The sequence below is a fragment of the Molossus molossus genome, unplaced genomic scaffold (assembly GCF_014108415.1).
Source record: "Molossus molossus isolate mMolMol1 unplaced genomic scaffold, mMolMol1.p scaffold_m16_p_6, whole genome shotgun sequence".
NCBI lineage: Eukaryota > Metazoa > Chordata > Mammalia > Chiroptera > Molossidae > Molossus > Molossus molossus.
Genome location: NW_023425399.1, coordinates 52881942 through 52900559, shown reverse-complemented (window position 1 = coordinate 52900559; position 18618 = coordinate 52881942). Strand labels below are relative to the sequence as shown.

At 37.9% G+C, this 18618-nt stretch overlaps 1 protein-coding gene across 1 annotated transcript in view; it reads right to left on the bottom strand.

The window, feature by feature from the left end:
• HMCES (5-hydroxymethylcytosine binding, ES cell specific) overlaps positions 1-18618 on the bottom strand; it is a 56728-nt gene that overhangs the window by 24281 nt on the left and 13829 nt on the right. The window contains exons 4-5 of the mRNA XM_036244030.1: positions 15030-15173; positions 14072-14197 (exon numbers count right to left, since the gene is read on the bottom strand). Of these exons, the coding sequence (XP_036099923.1) occupies positions 14072-14197; positions 15030-15173 (270 nt within the window). The remainder of the gene's footprint in view (positions 1-14071; positions 14198-15029; positions 15174-18618) is intronic.

Genomic DNA, 18618 nt, shown 5'->3' with positions numbered 1-18618 from the left:
CAACAGAACACTGCAGGCCAGAAGAAAGTGGCATGAAGTAATCAAGGTCATAAAAAACAAGGATCTGAATCCAAAACTACTCTATCCAGCAAGGCTATCATTCAAAATAGAAGGTCAAATAAAGAGCTTTTCAGACAAAAACAAGGCTAAGGCAATATATTAATACCAAACCAGCACTGCAAGATATACTAAAAGGACTGCTGTAATTAGAATAAGAAATAGGAAGAAAAATAGAACCACACTAAATATAAATGGCAATAAATAAGTACATATCAATTATCCCCTTAAATGAGAATGGTGTGAATGCTCCGATAAAAAGACACAGAGCAGCTGACTGGATAAGAAAGCATGGCTCACATATATGTTGTTTACAAGAAACCCATCTCACAACAAAAGACTCACATAGGTTGAAAGTGAAGGGATGGAAAAAAATCTTTCAAGCAAACAGAAAGCAAAAGAAAGCTGGGGTAGCAATACTCATATCTGATAACGTAGATTTAAAAGTGAAGGCCATAACTGGAGACAAAGAAAGCCACTACATAATATTGAAAGGTTCTATCCAACAGGCAAATATAATCTTGGTAAACATATATGAACCCAATGTAGGAGCCCCAACATATATTACAATCCTCTAAAGGACTTCAAAGGATAAATCAACAGCAATACAATCATTGCAGGGGACTTCAATACCCCACTGACATCACTGGATAGATCTTCTTGACAAAAAATTAACAAGGAAACACAGACTCTAAATGAAGTGCTAGATCAAATGAATTTAATAGGCCTCTACAGAGAATTACACCCCAAAAGTACAGAATTCACACTCTTCTCAAGTGCAAAGATAGACCACATGTTAGGACACAAAGCAAGTCTCTACAAGTTCAAGAAGATTGAAATCATATCGAGCATCTTCTCTGATCCCAATGGTATGCAATTATAAATCAACTGTAACAAGAAATGCAAAGACATTTGACAACATGAAGGCTAAATAGCATGTTATTGATTAATGAATGGGTTACCATGGAGATCAAGGAAGAAATTTAAAAATTCCTGAAAACCAACGAAAATGAATACACAACAATACAAAATCTATGGGATGCAGTGAAAGCAATTCTGAGAGGGAAGTTCATAGCACTACTGGCCTAGCTCAAGAAGCAAGAAAAATTTCTAATAGACTATCTAACCTCACAACTTAAAGAACTAGAAAGCAAACAAAAAGCAAACCCCAGAGCAAGTAGAAGGAAGGAAATAGTAAAGATCAGAGCAGAAACAAATGACATGGAGACCAAAAGCAATTCAAAGGATCAATGAAAGAAAGAACTGGTTCTTTGAAAAGACTGATGGACACTTAGCTAGACTCACCAAGAAACAAAGAGAGAGAACACAAATATACAAAATCAGAAATGAAAGAGAAATAATATCTGACACCACAGAAATACAAAGGATCGTTAACAAATATTATAAACAATTATATACCAAAATTCGACAATCTAAGTGAAATGGACAAATTTCTAGAAACACATAGTCTCCCAAAACTGAACCAGGAAGAGATAGAAAACTGGAACAAACCAATAACAACAGAAGAAATCGAACATGTAATCAAGACTCTCCCAGAAAACAAAAGCTCAGGCCCGAACGGCTTCACAGGGGAATTTTACTGAACATTCAAAGAAGATCTAATACCCATTCTCCTCAAACTATTTCAAAACATTCAAGAAGAAGGAAGACTTCCCAACTTGTTTTATGAGGCCAGCATAATTCTAATTCCAAAACCAGAAAAAGACACTACAAAGAAAGAAAACTACAGACCAATATCCCTGATGAACATAGATGCCAAAATCCTGAACAAAATACTAGCAAATCAAATCCAGCAATACATCAAAAAAATTATTCACCATGACCAAGTGGAACAATATTCGCAAATCAATAAATGTGATACACCACATAAACAAAATAAAAGATAAAAATCATATGATTATATCAATAGACACTGAAAAAGCATTCAACAAAATCCAGCACCCATTTCTGATAAAAACACTCAGCAATCTGGGAATAGAGGGATCATATATCGACATAATAAAGGCCATATATGAAAGACCTACAGCCAACATCATACTCAGTGGGCAAACACTAAAAGCATTTCCCTTAAGAACAGGAACAAGACAAAGATGCCCACTTTAACCACTCTTATTTAACATAGTACTAGAAGTCTTAGCCTCAGCAATCAGACAGGAAGAAAAAATAAAAGGGATCCCAATGGGAAAGAAAAAAGTAAAACTGTCAACATTCACAGAAGACATGACACTATACGTAGAAAACCCCAAACACCCATCAAAAATTTACTAGACTTAATAAATGAATTTGGCAAAGTAGTAGGATACAAAATTAACGTCAAGAAATCGATGGCAAGAAAAAAAAAGAAATCGATGGCATTCTTATACACCAATGATGAACTCACAGAAAGAGAAACTAAGGAAACAATCCCATTTACCATCGCAGCAAAACAATTAAGATACCTAGGAATAAACTTAACCAAAAAAATAAAGGACCTCTTCACAGAAAACTACAGGTCATTAGAAAAAGAAATAGAGGAAGATATAAAAAAGTGGAAGCACATACCCTGTTCATGGATTGGAAGAATTAACATCATTAAAATGTCCATATTACCAAAGCAATCTATAGATTCAGTGCAATCCCCATCAAAATACCAACGACATACTTCATAGAACTAGAGCAAATACTTGAAAAGTTCATATGGAACCAAAAAAGACCTTGAATAGCCACAGCAATCTTGAAAAAGAAGAACAAAGTTGGAGGGATCACATTACCAGATTTCAGGTTATACTACAAAGCCACTGTAATCAAAACAGCCTGGTACTGGCACAAGAACAGGATATAGACCAGTGGAACAGAACAGAGAACCCAGAAATGGACCCAAGGCAATATGCTCAATTAATATTTGACAAAGGTGGCAAGAGCATACAGTGGAGTAAAGACAGCCTCTTTAGTAAATGGTGTTGGGAAAATTGGACAGCTACATGCAAAAAAATGAAACTAGACCATCAACTTACACCATACACAAGAATAAACTCAAAATGCAAAAAAGACTTAAATGTAACTCATGAATCCATAAAAATCCTAAAAGAACCTGTAGGCAACAAAATTTCAGACATCAGACACAGCAGAATTTTCACTGATACATCACCTAAGACAACAGAAACAAAGGAGAAAATGAACAGATGGGCCTACATCAAACTCAAAAGCTTCTGCACAGCAAAAGATACAATCATCAAAATGAAAAGGAAACCCACTGAATGGGAGAGCATAGTTGCCAATGATATATCAGGTAAGAGGTTAATTTCCAAGATATATAGAGTGCTCATACAACTCCACAAAAGAAATCAAAGAACCCAATTTAAAAAATGGCAAAGGAACTAATAGACACCTCTCCAAACAGGACATACAAATGGCTAAGAAACATAGGAAGAAATGCTCAGCGTCACTAATCATCAGAGAGATGCAAGTTAAAACAACAATGAGGTATCACCTCACACCTGTCAGAATGGCCGCCATCAACAAATCATCAAACAACAAGTGTTGGCGAGGGTGGGGAGAAAAGGGGACTCCAGTACACTGTTGTTGGGAATGCAGACTGGTGCAACCACTATGGAAAACACTGTGGTGTTACCTCGAAAAGTTAAAAATTGAACTGCCATTTGACCCAGTGATGCACTTCTAAGAAACCTGAAACACCAATCAGAAAGAATATATGTACCTCTATGTTCACAGCAGCACTATTTACAATAGCTAACATCTGGAAACAAGTCAAGTGTCCATCAGTAGATGAGTGAATTAAAAAGTTGTGGTACATGTACACAATGGAATACTATGCAGCTGTAAGAAAGAAAAATCTCTTATCCTTTGAGATGGCATGGAAGAACATGGAGAGTATTATGCTAAGCAAAACAAGACAAGCAAAGGAAGACAAATATGACATGATCGCACTTATTTGTGGAATATAATGAACTAAACAAACTACTGAACAAAATTAACCCAGAGACATAGAGGTGGGGTACAGACTTACAAGCCTCAGAGGAGGGTGGTTTATCGGGGAAGAGATAAACCACAGAACTTACATACATGTATGCATGACCAATGAACATAGACAACAAAGCTGGGGATGAGGCAGGGGGGGAAGGGGAGGAGGGTGTCAATGGGGGAAAAATGAGAAACATCTGTAACAAAATCAAATTAATAAATAAAAATTTTTTTAAAAAATGCAGATAGCTCTGGCCAGTGTGGCTCAGTTGGATTAAGTGTCATCCCATACACCAAAAGTTGGTGGGTTCAATTTCCAGTCAGTGCACATACCCAGGTTGTGCATTAGATATCTGGGCATGTGCAGGAGGCAACCAATCAATGTTTCTGTTTCACATGGATGCTTCCCCCCCCCCCCCCCCCCCGGCTTCTTCTCTCTGAAATCAATACAATTAAATTGAAACATATGTTTTAAAAATGCAGATAATATTTTCCAGGTGCTTGGGGCAAGGAGTGACTAATAATGGGTATGGGTTTTTCGGAGTTGGGGGGTGATAATAATGTTCTGAAGTTAGACAGTGATGATGATTGCCTGACATTTTGAATAAACTAAAACTACTATACACTTTAGAAGGATAAATGTTATGGTATGTGAATTATATCTCAATAAAGAAAATCATGATTATTTTGAAATAAATAACTAGATTAAAAAAATAAACTTTCTTGTTTTCAATTTTTTATTTATTTATTTTAGGGAAAAAGAGAGAAACATTGACTTGCTTTTCCACTTATTTATTGGACGCATTCATTGGTTGATTCTTGCATGTGCCTTGACTGGAGATCGAACCCACAACCTTGGCCTATTGGTACCCATTGAGAAAAACGTACTCTAGTGCACTGCTGGTGGGAAAGGAACTGGTGCAGCCCCTATGGAAATCAATATGGTGTTTCCTCAAAACATTAAGAATTGAACTGCCATATGACCCAGTGATTCCACTTCTAGGAATATATCCTCAGAAGCCTGAAACATCAATCAGAAAGAATATATGTACTCCTATCTTCATAGCAGCACTATTTACAATTGCTAAGATCTGGAAACAGCCCAAGTGTCCATCAATAGATGAGTGGATAAAAAACTGTGGTACATACAAAAATAAATAAAAAACACGATCTCACTTATATACGGAATATAATGAACATAACAGTCTGAGGAATACAGTAGACCCAGAAACATGGAAGTAGGGCACAGACTGACATCCCTCAGAAGAGGGGGTGGGGGTTGGGGGGGTGGGAAGAGATAAACCACAGAACTTATATGCATGTATGCATGACCAATGGACATGGACAACTAAGCCGGGGACAGGGCGGAGGTGGGGTGGGGTGGGGGGTGCCAATGCGGTAAAAAGGTAAAATATCTGTAACAAAAAAATAAATAAATAATTCATAAAAAAAAAAAAAAAGAGAGAACAGGAAAAAACAAACAAACAAACAAAAAAACCCCACATATACTTGCATGTATATGTATGTGTGTATGTAAATATGTTTCCATGGATATAATGTTTAATATAAGATCATTTTCAATCAAAAAAAAAAAAAAGCTGTGGTACATATACACAATGGAACACTACGCAGCTGTAAGAATGAAAGATCTCTTATCCTTTGAGGTGACATGGAGGGACCTGGAGAGTATTTTGCTAAGCAAAATAAGCCAATTAGAGAAAGGAAAATACCACATGATCTCACTTATTTGTGGAATATAATGAACAGAATAAGCTGATGAACAAAATAGACCCAGAGATATAGAAGTAGGGTTCAGACTGACAAACTTCAGGGGAGGGGTGTCAGGGGGAGGTATGAGATAAACCAAAGAACTTATATGCATGTATGAGTAACCAATGGACACAGACAGCAATGCTTGCAAGGAAGGAGGGTGTTTGGGGGTGGGGGGACATTTGTAACAAAATTTAATTAATAATAATAAAAAATAGAATCCATTACCAGCAGACCTGCACTATACAAAATATTAAAATAGTCCGGCTGGTGTGGCTCAGTGGCTGAATATTGACTCATACACCAAGAGGTCACCGATTCGATTCCTGGTCAGGTTGTGGGCCCGATCACCAGTGGAGGGCATGCAGGAGGCGGCCAATCGATGTTCTCTTTCATTGATGTTTCTATCTCTCGCTCCCTTCCTCTCTTTCTAAAAATATGTGTGTGTGTGTGTGTGTGTGTACACACTCATTAAAGTGAAGTTCTTTAGACAGAAGGAATATGATACCAGATAGAAAGAAACCTGGATATACATGAAGAAGTGAAGATCCATGGAAATGGCTAAAATGAAGGTAAATGTAAAATTTCTTACTTTTTTGTCACTCTAAAATATAATTGACTGTCTAAAACAGTAGCAATATATTGTGAGTTTAAAGCATTTGAAAAAGTAAAATGTGTGACAATATACCAAAAGGTGGGAGAAGTAAAAAATATAGTGTTGTTAGGTCTTTACACTACACAAGAAGCAGGATATTATTTGAAAAGAGACGGTTAATAATTTAAAATGTATATTATAGAGCAGCTAGTAAAACACTTTTTTATAAAGTAAAAATAATAAGCCAATGGTAGAGATAAAATGAAATAATAAAAAAAATACTCAATCCAAATGCAGGCAGAAAAAAAAAGAAAAAAAGAGCTGATGAAACAAACAGAAATCAATAGCAGAATAATAAATTTTTAAAACAGTATTATATTAGTTAAATGTAAATGTTTTAAACACAAATTATACGAGTGATTGTAAACTAGATAAAAAGGGAAAGACCCAACTATTTGCATTTTAGAAAACTCCCTCAACTAGGAAGTTGTGTGTGATGCCCCAGTCTGACTTACAAGCTGTCCTCTGTGCCCCTATAACCTCACAAGCATGCCTTCCATGAGCATTCAATTCACCACTAGTCTGTGATTGTTGATTTGTCTATGTTTTAGCAGTAAAGCTTCATGGATAGAAATCATGTCTCACTGAACTCCCAGGAGCCTAGCAGGACACGTGGCATATGTTTAATAAATGTCCTTTGAATAGAGATAAATTTTTATAGGCAAGAGACTAATAGTATAGGATTGAGGAAATGCCATCCTAGTCACATAAGTGCCTATCTGTCTCTCAAAAAGAGTACTAGAGGAAAATTCTCTTTTTGGATATACAGATCCTAGTTTAAAGATGGAGAAGCAGCTGATTCTGAAGATTCTGTCACAGGGGTGTTCGGAATATGCCGGCCGGCTAATAAACGGCTCTTATTTAGACTTTAAAAAAAAAAAAAGACGGAGAAGCAGAGGAATGAAAATCTTATGGAATAGTTCCCTCAAGAAACTCAAGAAACAGCCCTAGAAGTTTTGACTTACAGTTCATTTTAAATGGAAAAAATCAAAGTGGAGAGTCTAGGAAGATGGCAGCCTGAATGCGCAGTCTTGCCTTCATCCCTAGAATAATACAATAGCCAGGACAAGCATGCTGGCTCCTCTGAGGCAAGAGTAAGGGCCACTGGTGTAAAGAAAGTCTGGGGCAAGGACTTTGCATCTAGTGGCTCCCTGAAGAGGGTAGAAAGAAGCCTGGGGATTCTCTCAGAGAAGCTATCTGTCAATTTGCCATGCAGGGTCCTTAGAGGGAGAGAAGTGGCTATGAAGAGGTTTCCTTCCCTTTCCTTAGAAGATGGGCAACACTAGTTTGCCACCATTGGAAAACCCTATTATAGTAAGTCATATTGAGGAATGTTCTACTACAAGTTGGCAAGGAAAAATTCTAGCCTATATATAGGAACTAGGTAAATGGAAAAGAAGAGACAGTTAAAAGCAGAGCTAATGGGAGAAATAAAATAACTAACAAAAAGGTAACAAAAGTATTCAATGAATGGCTGTGGGATAACTGGGTAGATACTGGGAAAAAGAAAGTTAAATTCCTACTTTATTCCTTAAAACAAAATCCAATGGATCATGACTTGGCAATCCTAGTATATTTCTATTGTCTATTTACTGATAATCATTCAATACTTTTTTCCCTATTCTCAGATATCTGGCACTCCCCCTATCCTCACTCTCAGCTGATGACTTTGCTTCCTATCTCACTGGTAAAATAGAAGCACTAAGAAAAAAGCTTCCATGTACTTCTTATCAATGCATCTCCCCACCTACCAATACATGTAGTCTTTCCTCCACTCTCTAATGGTCTATGCTTTTTAGTAGGTCAATTTCTCCACTGGTGCACTACACAAGCACATCCCTCCAGTGACTTACACTTTCTCCCTGCTCTCTACTGGATTATTTCCAACAGTTTACTGAAGTGCTGTCATTTCCAATTGTTTGTTGTTAGTATATAGAAATATTATTGATTTGAGTACGTTGACCTAAGGATAAAATTCTTTAAGGTGCGTGCATTGAGGTAAAAGTATTATTCAATACCAGACTTAGGATTACATTAACCAGGGAAGTACAAGACTTATACACTGAAAACTATAAAATGTTGAAAGAAATTAAAGACATAAGTAAATGAAAAGACACTCTGTGTTCATGGATTGTAAAACTTAATATTATAAAGATGGCAAAATGGGCAATACCTCAAATTGATCTACAGGTTCAATGCAATTTCTATCAAAATTCCAATTGTCCTTTCTGCAGAAACAAATAAACTGATCCTATAATTTACATGGAGCTTCAAGGAAACCCAAATAACCAAAACAATCTTGAAAAAGAACAAAGTTGGAGTACTCAAACTTCCCCATTTAAAAACTACTACAGAGCTAGTGTGATATTGCATAAGAACAGACATATAAATCAATAGATAGAATCTAGAGTCCAGAAATAAACTTATACATCTATATAGTTAATTGATTATCGACAGGGTACGTACCATGGCAATGCAATGGGGACAAAACAGTCTTCTCAACAAATGGTACTGGGATGACTGGATAACCATATGAAAAAGAATGAAATTGAGCCTAGCTAGTGTGGCTCAGTGGACTGAGTATTGTCCCATGGACTGAGAGGTCCTGGTTTGATTCCCAGTCAGGGCACATGCCCAGGCTGCAGGCTCAATCCCCAGTAGGGGGCATGCAGGAGGCAGCCAATGGATGTTTCTCTCTCACATCAATGTTTCTCTCTCTCACTCCCTTCCTCTCTCTCTAAAAAATCAATAAAACATATTTGGGTAGGGGGAAAGAATGAAGTTGAACCTCTATCTTACACCATTTATAAAGATTAATTAAAAATAGATCAAAGAGGTGCCAGCTGGGTAGTTCTGTTGGTTAGAGCATCATTCCAATACACTAAGGTTGTGGGTTTGATCCCTGGTCAGGGCACCTACAAGGAGCAACTAATGAATGCATAAATAAGTGGAACAACAAATCAATGTCTCTCTCCCTCCCTTTCTCTCTCTCTTTCTCAAATCAATCAATACAAATTTTTTTTAAAAAAATAAGTACTAAAAGAAGTTTAAAAAAACAGACAAAATAGATCAAAGATCTAAATGTAAAGCTAAAACTACAAACCTTTAGAAAAAAAATAGAGGGGTAAATCTTCACGACGTTGAGTTTGGCAATAGATTCTTAAATGTGACACCACAGGGACAAACAATGAAGGAAAAAACAGATACACTGGACTTCATTAAAATTTAAAACTTTTGTGCTTCAAAGGACACTATCAAGATAGTAAAAGACAACCACAAAACGAAAGAAAATATTTACAAATCACACATCTGGAAAGGGTTTAGTAGCCAGACTATATATAAAGAAGGCTTATAACTCAACAAAAAGCAAACAATTAAGTTTAAAGAACTTAAATATATATATTTCTCCAAAGAAAATATACAAATGGCAACAGGCACATTAAAAAATGATCAAGCCCTGGCTGGTTTGGCTCAGCGATTAGAGCATTGCCCTGCAGTCCAGAGAGACCTAAGGTCGCGTACCTCGGTTGCAGTTTGTCCCCAGCCCTGGTTGGTCGTGCGGGTGGCAGCCACTTGATGTGTTCCTTTCACATTGATGTTTCTCTCTCTCTCGCTCTCTCTCTTTCTTCCTCTCTCTCCCTCCCACTCTATCTGAACAAAAAATATCCTCAGGTGAGGAAAAAAAATATCAAACGCTCTGGCCAGTTTTGTTCAGTGGTTAGAGCATCAGCCTGCAGACCAATGAGTCATGGGTTCAATTCTGGTCAAGGGCACGTACCTTGGTTGCAGTTTGTCCCTGGCCCTGGTCAGGGTCATGCGGGAGGCAACCACTCAATGTGACCCTCTCACATTGATGTTTCTCTCTATCTCCCTCTCACTCCCTTCCTCCCACTCTATCTGAAGATAAATGAAAAAATATCCTCAGGTGAGGATTAAAAAAAAAAAGATCAAATGTCATTAGTCATTAGGAAAATGCAATTTAAAACCACAGTGATATACTACCTCGTCCCCACTAGGATGAGTGTAATTAAAAACAAAACACAGGAAAAAAATGTTGACAGGGATACAGAAAAACCAGAACCCTCATACATCGTGGGTGGGAATTTAACTCAAAAAAATTGAAGAAGTATGCAAACAGATACTTGTATACCAATGTTCATAGGAGCATTATTCATAATAGCCAGAAAGTGGAAACAACACACATGTCCATCAACAAATGAATGGCAAAACAAAATGTGGTATTATCTGTAAAAGCGAATATTATTTGGCAATAAAAAAGGTGTGACATACTGCTCTGGCTGGTTTGGCTCAGCGGTAGAACATCGGCCCGATTCTGCCAAAGGGCACTAGCTCGGTTGCAGTTCATCTCAGGGCCTGGTCAGGGTCGTGCGGGAGGCAACCAGTCTATGTGGCTCTCTCACGTAGATGTTTCTCTCTCTCTCTCTCCCTTTCTCCCCCTCTCTACCCTTCCCACTCTGTCTGAAGATAAATAGAAAAATATCCTTGGGTAAGAATTTTTAAAAAAAAGGTGTGACATACTAATATTTACTATATGTACAAATTTTGAAAACATCATGCTAAGAGGCTAACCACATAAAAGGATACATATAGTATGATTCCCCTGATATAAAATGTCCAGAAGAGGCAAATTTGTAGACACAAAAAGTAGATTAATGTTTGCCAGGGGGCAGAGGAAGGGAAAAATGAAGAGGGACTGCTCAATGGGGACAGGATTTCTTTTTGGGGTGATAAAAATGATCTGGAATTAGATAATGGTGATGGTTGCACAACACTGAGTATAATAAAACTCTTGAATTATATACTTTAAAATGGGTATAATGGTGAATTTTATGTTACATGGATTTTTACCTCAATAAAAAATATTAATTAGAATACAAACGAAAGTGGCATCCTGGATTTAAAGGGGGGAAAGAGATATTATGGAAATTCTTTAAACTGGCATTTCTTCCTCTCTGAAAATTTAATCTCCACTCTGGTTTCCACCTTAGCCAGTACCCTTCACTTATGATAGAAATGCTCCTGAGTATAGGAAAGCCCTTATGGAGGAAAAGGAAGTGAGCAATAATTATTTGAAGGCTAAATCTCCTGACAAAGCATCACATTGATTACCTCTGGACAAACCAACAATCTTTTACCCCAAAACAACACAAGAGATAGAAGATTACTGACCAATCACTCTAAAAATTAACCATTAGGGACAAAAAAGATTTCATACTGTAAACCAATGTTAAAGCACCAAGTTAGGGAGTTACAGGATTTAAAACATTCTAATTCCAGTTCTTTCCCCAATACCTAATAATCAACTTTGTACACTGGTTTCTTACTATAAGATAGCACAGATTTTTGTTTCTTGCTCATACCACTCAGAAGCAAGGGCTTTAATAACTATTAATAATGGTCATTAGGTGAAGTTAAAATAAGAGTCTTAGAAAACAAAATAGTTTTTATATTTTCTCTCTTACGTCTCAGTTTCTTCATCTGAAATGAGAATAACAGTAGTTTCTTCACAGGTTATTAGAAATACTAAATAAATTAATACACATTAAGTTCTTAGCAAGAGCATCTGGCTCACAGTATGTGCTTCATATTTAACTGTTATCATTAAAAGATACTAATTTGACCCTGGCCAGTTTGGCTAAGCGGTTACAGCATAGGTCCATGAACCAGAGAGGCCCGTGTTGGGTTCCCGCTGAGGGCACGTACCTCGGTTAGAGTTTGTCCCCAGCCCTGGTTGGGGTCGTGTGGGTGGCAACTAGTCAATGTGTCTCTCTCACATTGATGTTTCTCTCTCTCTTCCTCCCTCTCTTCCTCCCGCTCTATCTGAAAATAAATGCAAAAAAAAAAAAAATGTCGAGTGAGGATTAAAAAAAAGATAATAATTTCTATATATTTAACAATATTTTCCTTTACCAAATCAATTTTGTGTTAATAGATTGGCTAGAGAGGGAATTTTCTGAGGGTAAGGCAACTGTTGTTGACTATGAGAAGTGCCCAAAATGAGATGACATCATCTGAAGTAACAAATAATTTCGAATTTAACAATGCAAACTGGTGAAAACCACAAATGTTTTAGCAGTGTCAGAGTAATAAATCTAATTAAAAAACACATACACATGATGTTAGAGAGGCTGATTTGTTTTCAATCTCCTTATATAATGTTATATGAACAGGCTATATTTATTATGTGCCTTAAAATGAAAGTTCTATGAGGGAAATGTTAAACATAGAGTTACCATACAAACTATCAAATCCACTCCTAAGCATAAACCCAAGGGAAATTAAAACACATATCCAAACCAAAATTTGTACATGAATGCCCATAGCAGCATAATTCATAATAGCCAAAAAGTAGAAACAACCCAAGTATCCATCAAATGGTGAATAAATAAGCAAAATGTGATACCCATACAATGTACTATTGTTTAGCCATAAAATGGAATAAAGTACTGATATATGCTACAACATAAACTTTAGAAACAATATTCTGAGTAAAAGAAGCCAGACACAAAAGACCACATATCGCATTTTATATATGTATACATATACAAATACATACACACACACACACACACACACACAGGCAAATCTATAGAGACAGAAAGTAGACTAGTAGTTGCCAGAGGAATGAAGAGTGACTGATAATGGATACAGGATTGCTTTTTGGGATGATAAAAATGTTCTAAAGATTAGATAGTACCTGGCCAATTTGGCTCAGTGGTTAAAGCGTGGGCCTGTGGAATGAAGGGTCGCAGGTTCAATTCCCAGTTAAGAGCACATAGCTGGGTTTGATCCCCAGCCACGGTGGTGGTCATGCAGGAGGCAACCAATCGATGTGCCTCTCTCACATAGATGTGTCTTTCTCTCTCTCTCTCTCTCTCTCTCTCAACCAATCGATGTGCCTCTCTCACACAGATGTTTCTTTCTCTCTCTCTCTCTCTCTCTCTCTCTCTCTCTCTCTCTTTCCCTCCCTCCCTCCCTTACACTCTATCTGAAAATAAATGGAAAAACATCCTTGAGTGACGATTAACAAATAAATAAATGAAAATTAGATAGTGATGATCGTTGCACAACTTTAAATATACTAAAAAAATCACTGAATTGAATAATTTAAAAAGGTAAATTACATCTCAATAAAGCTATTATATTTTTTCGCTTTATTGATTTGAGAGAGAGAGGAAGGGAGAGAAAGAGAGAGATGATAATATCGATTGGCCACCTCCTGCATGCCTCCCACTGGGGATCAGGCCCACAACCTGGGCATGTGTCCTGACTGGGAATCGAATCGGCGATCTCTTGGTGCATGGGTTGACACTCAACCATTGAGCCACACCAGCTGGACTAAAGCTGTTATTTTTTAAAACTCTATGAGGACCCTGTCCAGGTAGCTTAGTTGGTTAAAGCATCATCCTGATACACCAAATTTGTGGGCTTGATCCCCTACAGGAGTCAAACAAATGAATAAGTGGAACAACAAATCTGTTTCTTTCTCTAAAAATCAACTAAAAAGCCAAACTCTATGAAGGAAGAAAACTATGCCCTTCTCTGGATTAGTTTCTAAATATTTACTGTGAGTGCTGCCGATGATACCTTTTCTGTTTTGATTTGAGGGAAGTAGATGAAGTATGGTTGCCTCTGATTTGTTCTCTGACATCGTTGCCACTCATAGAATCCATCTGCTAAAACAACACAGCGTCTTCCCTTTCCCAGAGGGACCTGAGGGAAAATGTGAGCAGGATATGGTCTGAACAATAGAATTATATTTCATGGACTTGAATTAAATCTTAGGTCTGCTAATGTGTGACCTTAGAGCAGTTATTCAATTTCTCTGTACCTCACTTTTCATATGTATAAAGTCACCACTCACACAGATGCTGAAAGATTAAATAAAGATTAAATAATGAATGATTAAATAACAACAGGTCTCTAACAAACAGGCCACTTGTGGTAGCTATTCTCCAAAGTTGGCTCCCCAATGAGTCATGCATCCCAGTATTCACATCCCATGTAGTTTCCTCCCACACTGATTTTGGGCTGGGCCAATAGAATGCTACAGAAGTGATGCTATATGATTTCCAAGGCTAGGTCGCAAAAATCTTGCAGCTTCTGCCATGCTGTGTTGAATCATGAGCTTTGGGTAAGCTCGACTACTCTGACAATCCCCAGCGAGGCAAGTGGAAAGGTTCCCAGTTGTTTTACCCACCCCAGCTGGGGTGTCAGACATGTGGGTAAAGAAGCCATCTTAGACATCCAGCCCCAGCTGTCATTTGATTATAACCACACAAGAACCTCCAAGCGAAAATGGTCCACTTGATTCCAGTCAACCCGCAGAATATAAAAAATAATACAAATAGTTGATTTGTTTTAAGCCACTAAATTTTGGCATGGTTTATTACACAGTAATAAATAAAATAGCACTCAACACTTTGAGACCTTAAGGGAGGTTCCAAAGAGAACCTTATTTTATTTTTCAGGTATATAAGGCATTTAAAAGCTCTGTTCATAAAAAGAACAGAATATATACCTTTTTCCAACATAAGCTACCTACCTTGAAGGACAGTTTCTCCATTATGGTATCACTACGACAGTTGCTAGTGTTGAACTGCAGTTTGGAAGGATCACCTTCTTTGAACCAAGATGGGACCAAGCCCCATCGCATGGGAGCAATGATACGCTCAGATGAGTCTGCACCCTGCCACAAAAAAGGTTAAGATCCAGTGACTAGATCATAATGAAATTTACAAAACCAAGTTTAGCACATGCATTACATTACTATTAGAATCAAAATACAAAGAATAGAGAAAAGATTATTAAAAGGGAACTATTCATCCAGCTGGTGTGGCTCAGTGGTTGAATGTCGACCCATGCACCAAGAGGTTGCAGGTTCGATTCCCAGTCAAGACACATGCCCAGGTTGTGAGCCTGGTCCCCAGTGTGGGGCATGCAGGAGGCGGCCAGTCGATGTTCTCTCTTATTGATGTTTCTATCTCTCTCTCCCTCTCCCTTCCTCTCTCTAAAATCAATAAAGGAAAAAAAAAATTTTTAAGGGAAATATTCTACTTGAAAACAATTTTAGTGATTTATCATGACACAACTTGTCTTCTTTAGCAATCATATTTATTGGAATGTAAGACATACTGCTTGGGTAGAGAAGGGGATACAAACAGCTTTCATTCCTGCAAACATTTAATTAGTGCCTACTAAGGAAGAGACACAGTGCTAGGCCCTGCACTTCATGTGGTCCCAGCTCTTAAGAAGCATATGTTATAAACAAGCATAACACAGTGAGGTATGTGCTGTAGTTAAAGAATACACAGGGTGCATGTGGAAGAATGCTTAGCCTCACAGGGCTACACCATAACATGTGAGTGCACATAGACATAAAAATAGTAGGCTAAGGGCCATGTAAATGGTACATACAATGAGTGTCAAAGAGGTTCTGTGAAGAGTGATCTGTGAGGGATGGGAAGGAAAAGTATCGCCCTGGCCGGTTTGGCTCAGCGGTTAGAGCGTCGGCCTGCGGTCCAGAGAGACCCGGGTTCGGTTCCCGCTACGGGCACGTACCTCGGTTGCAGTTTGTCCCCGGCCCTGGTTGGTCGTGCGGGTGGCAACCACTCGATGTGTCCCTTCACATCGATGTTTCTCTCTCTTTCTCTCTTCCTCTCTCTCCCACTCTATCTGAACAAAAAATGAAAAATGTCCTCGGGTGAGGATAAAAAAAAAAGGAAAAGTATCTGCTCCTTAGAAGGGGCAGAAGTGGTGGTTCTTGAATTGGATCCCACAAGCTAGACAGAGAAGAGATGAGAGAAAAGACAAGATATGAAACTAGATGAGCAAAGAGGCCATGTCAAAAATACTCAGGAAGTAGTTTTGTGCACAAAAGCAAGGGTAAGAATGCTATTTTTATGATGGCCTGCTTGCAAGATTGGCTTCAGTTAGCATCTGGGAACTAAGATTTTTTAGTGTTCCCACCTTTCTCTTACTGATAAAAGTGGTATTGTGACTAATTCATTGGTGCAAAAAAATGACATCTATTTTTAACACCTACTTTCCTTCTGTGAGTCTGGAATTTTGGTACTTGCTAAGCAGACAGTGCTTATGTGACCAGCCCCAGTAAAAACTTGGGCCCTGAGTTTCTAATGGGTTTCTTCTGGGCAGAAACACTGTACATGTTACATTTATCACTGCTGGAGAAGGAAGATGCTTAGTTTGTCCCCCACAAGAAGAGAACATAAAGGAAATTTTCCAGATTTCTACTTACCTTTTTCCCTTACTTATTCTATTGTGTAACCTTTCATTGTTATAAAGCTTAGCCACTATGTGCCTATGTGTTGAGTCCTTCTAATGAATATCCAAATGCAATTGGGGTCCCACAACACATGGTTGTTAAACTTTATTTGGGGACATTTGGCCCTTGAGAATTTGATAAAATCTACAGATTAAAATGCACATACACCAGCCCAGCTGGTGTGGCTCAGTGGTTGAGCATCGACCCATGCACTAAGGGGTTGTCGGTTTGATTCCTGGTCAGGGCACATGCCCAGGTTGTGGGGGCCAATCAATGTTCTCTCACATCGATGTTTCTCTCTCTCTCTCTCCTTCTCCCTTCCTTTCTCTCTAAAATCAATAAGGAAAAAAATTTTTTAGATGTACATACACACTATTCTGCATGGCACAATATACTACAGGTTGGAAGAAACCCTATAGTATTTCTGGTGGTTCAGGGATCTAGCAATAAGGATACAGTAGCTCTAGTGACAGTAGTAAGAATAAAAAACATCCAAAAGATAGAAAAAATAAAATTTTGGTGCACTTGTAAAAAGAAAATAGGGATGATTAAGTTTTCAGGCCTACAAGACTGAAATAATGATGGCACAATTGAATAAAATATCTGAAGTGTTTGACTTGGGGAAAGATCATGTATTGACTTTCTGATAATAGTGACAAGGCTGTGGCAGTTTAAGGAAATGGTCAAAAAATCTTTACCATTTTCCCCCTTAAGAGCTGGGGTCTGTGTTCTCTTCCTTTGAATTGGAATGAGCTGTGACTTGCAGAATGTGGCACAAGTGACACTATAATTTCTAAGGCTAAGTCAGAAAAGGTTTTTCTGCGTCTTCCTTATTTGTTGAGACATCACTTTTGGAACTCTGAGCTGTCATATAAGAAAGCCAATTATCCTAAGATTGCCATGCTGTGAAAAAGCCCAGGCTGTGTGGAGAGACCATATGTAGGTACTATGGTTAAAAGCTCAGGTTAAGAGCCAACATCAACTGCCAGATAAGTGACTGAAGACGACTCTAGATCCGATATTTGCAAACTTTCTTTTTTTATAAAAGGCCAGATATTACATACTTGTTGGGCCATACAGTCTCTGCTGTTATAACTGCTGTTACAGGAACAAAGCATCCATATACAAGAGATAAATGGATATTGCTGTATTCCATAAAATTTCATTACAAAAATGGTCAGAAGGCCCTAGTTTTCTGATTACTGATCTAGATGATTCTAGCCCCAGATGCTAAGTCTTTTCAGCTAAGACCCCAGACTTCAGGGAAGAGACAAAACATATCTGCAATGCTTTGTCTTAATTCCTCACTGGTGAACATAACAGAAGTTATTTTGGCCCTGGCCAGGCAGCTCAGTTGTTTAGAGTGTTGTCCCGATATGCCAAGGTTGCAGGTTCAATCCCTGATCAGGGCACACACAAGAAGCAACCAATGAATAAATAAATAAGTGGAACACAAATCGATTTCTCTCTCAAACTGACTTTAAAAAATAATTAAAGGTTATTTTAAGTCACTAGGATAAAATCCAAATGGAGTTGTTTACTATGCCCAAAAAAACATATGGAATTAAAGTTTAGGAGCGAGGCAGCATGGTAGAGATAATGGGTAACCAAACTTTTTCTGTAATAGGCCAGATAATAAATATTTTTGGCTTTGTGAGGCCATATAGTCTGTTGCAATGACTCAAGCAACTGAACTCTGCCACCACTGGGAAGTGTAAAAACAGCCAAAGAACAAATGAATGAGTGCGGCTGTGATCTAATAAAACTTTATTTGCAAAAACAGGTAGTGAGTCAGATTTGGTCTGAGAATGATAGTTTGCCATCTTCTGGTACAGAGGAAAAAATAAGG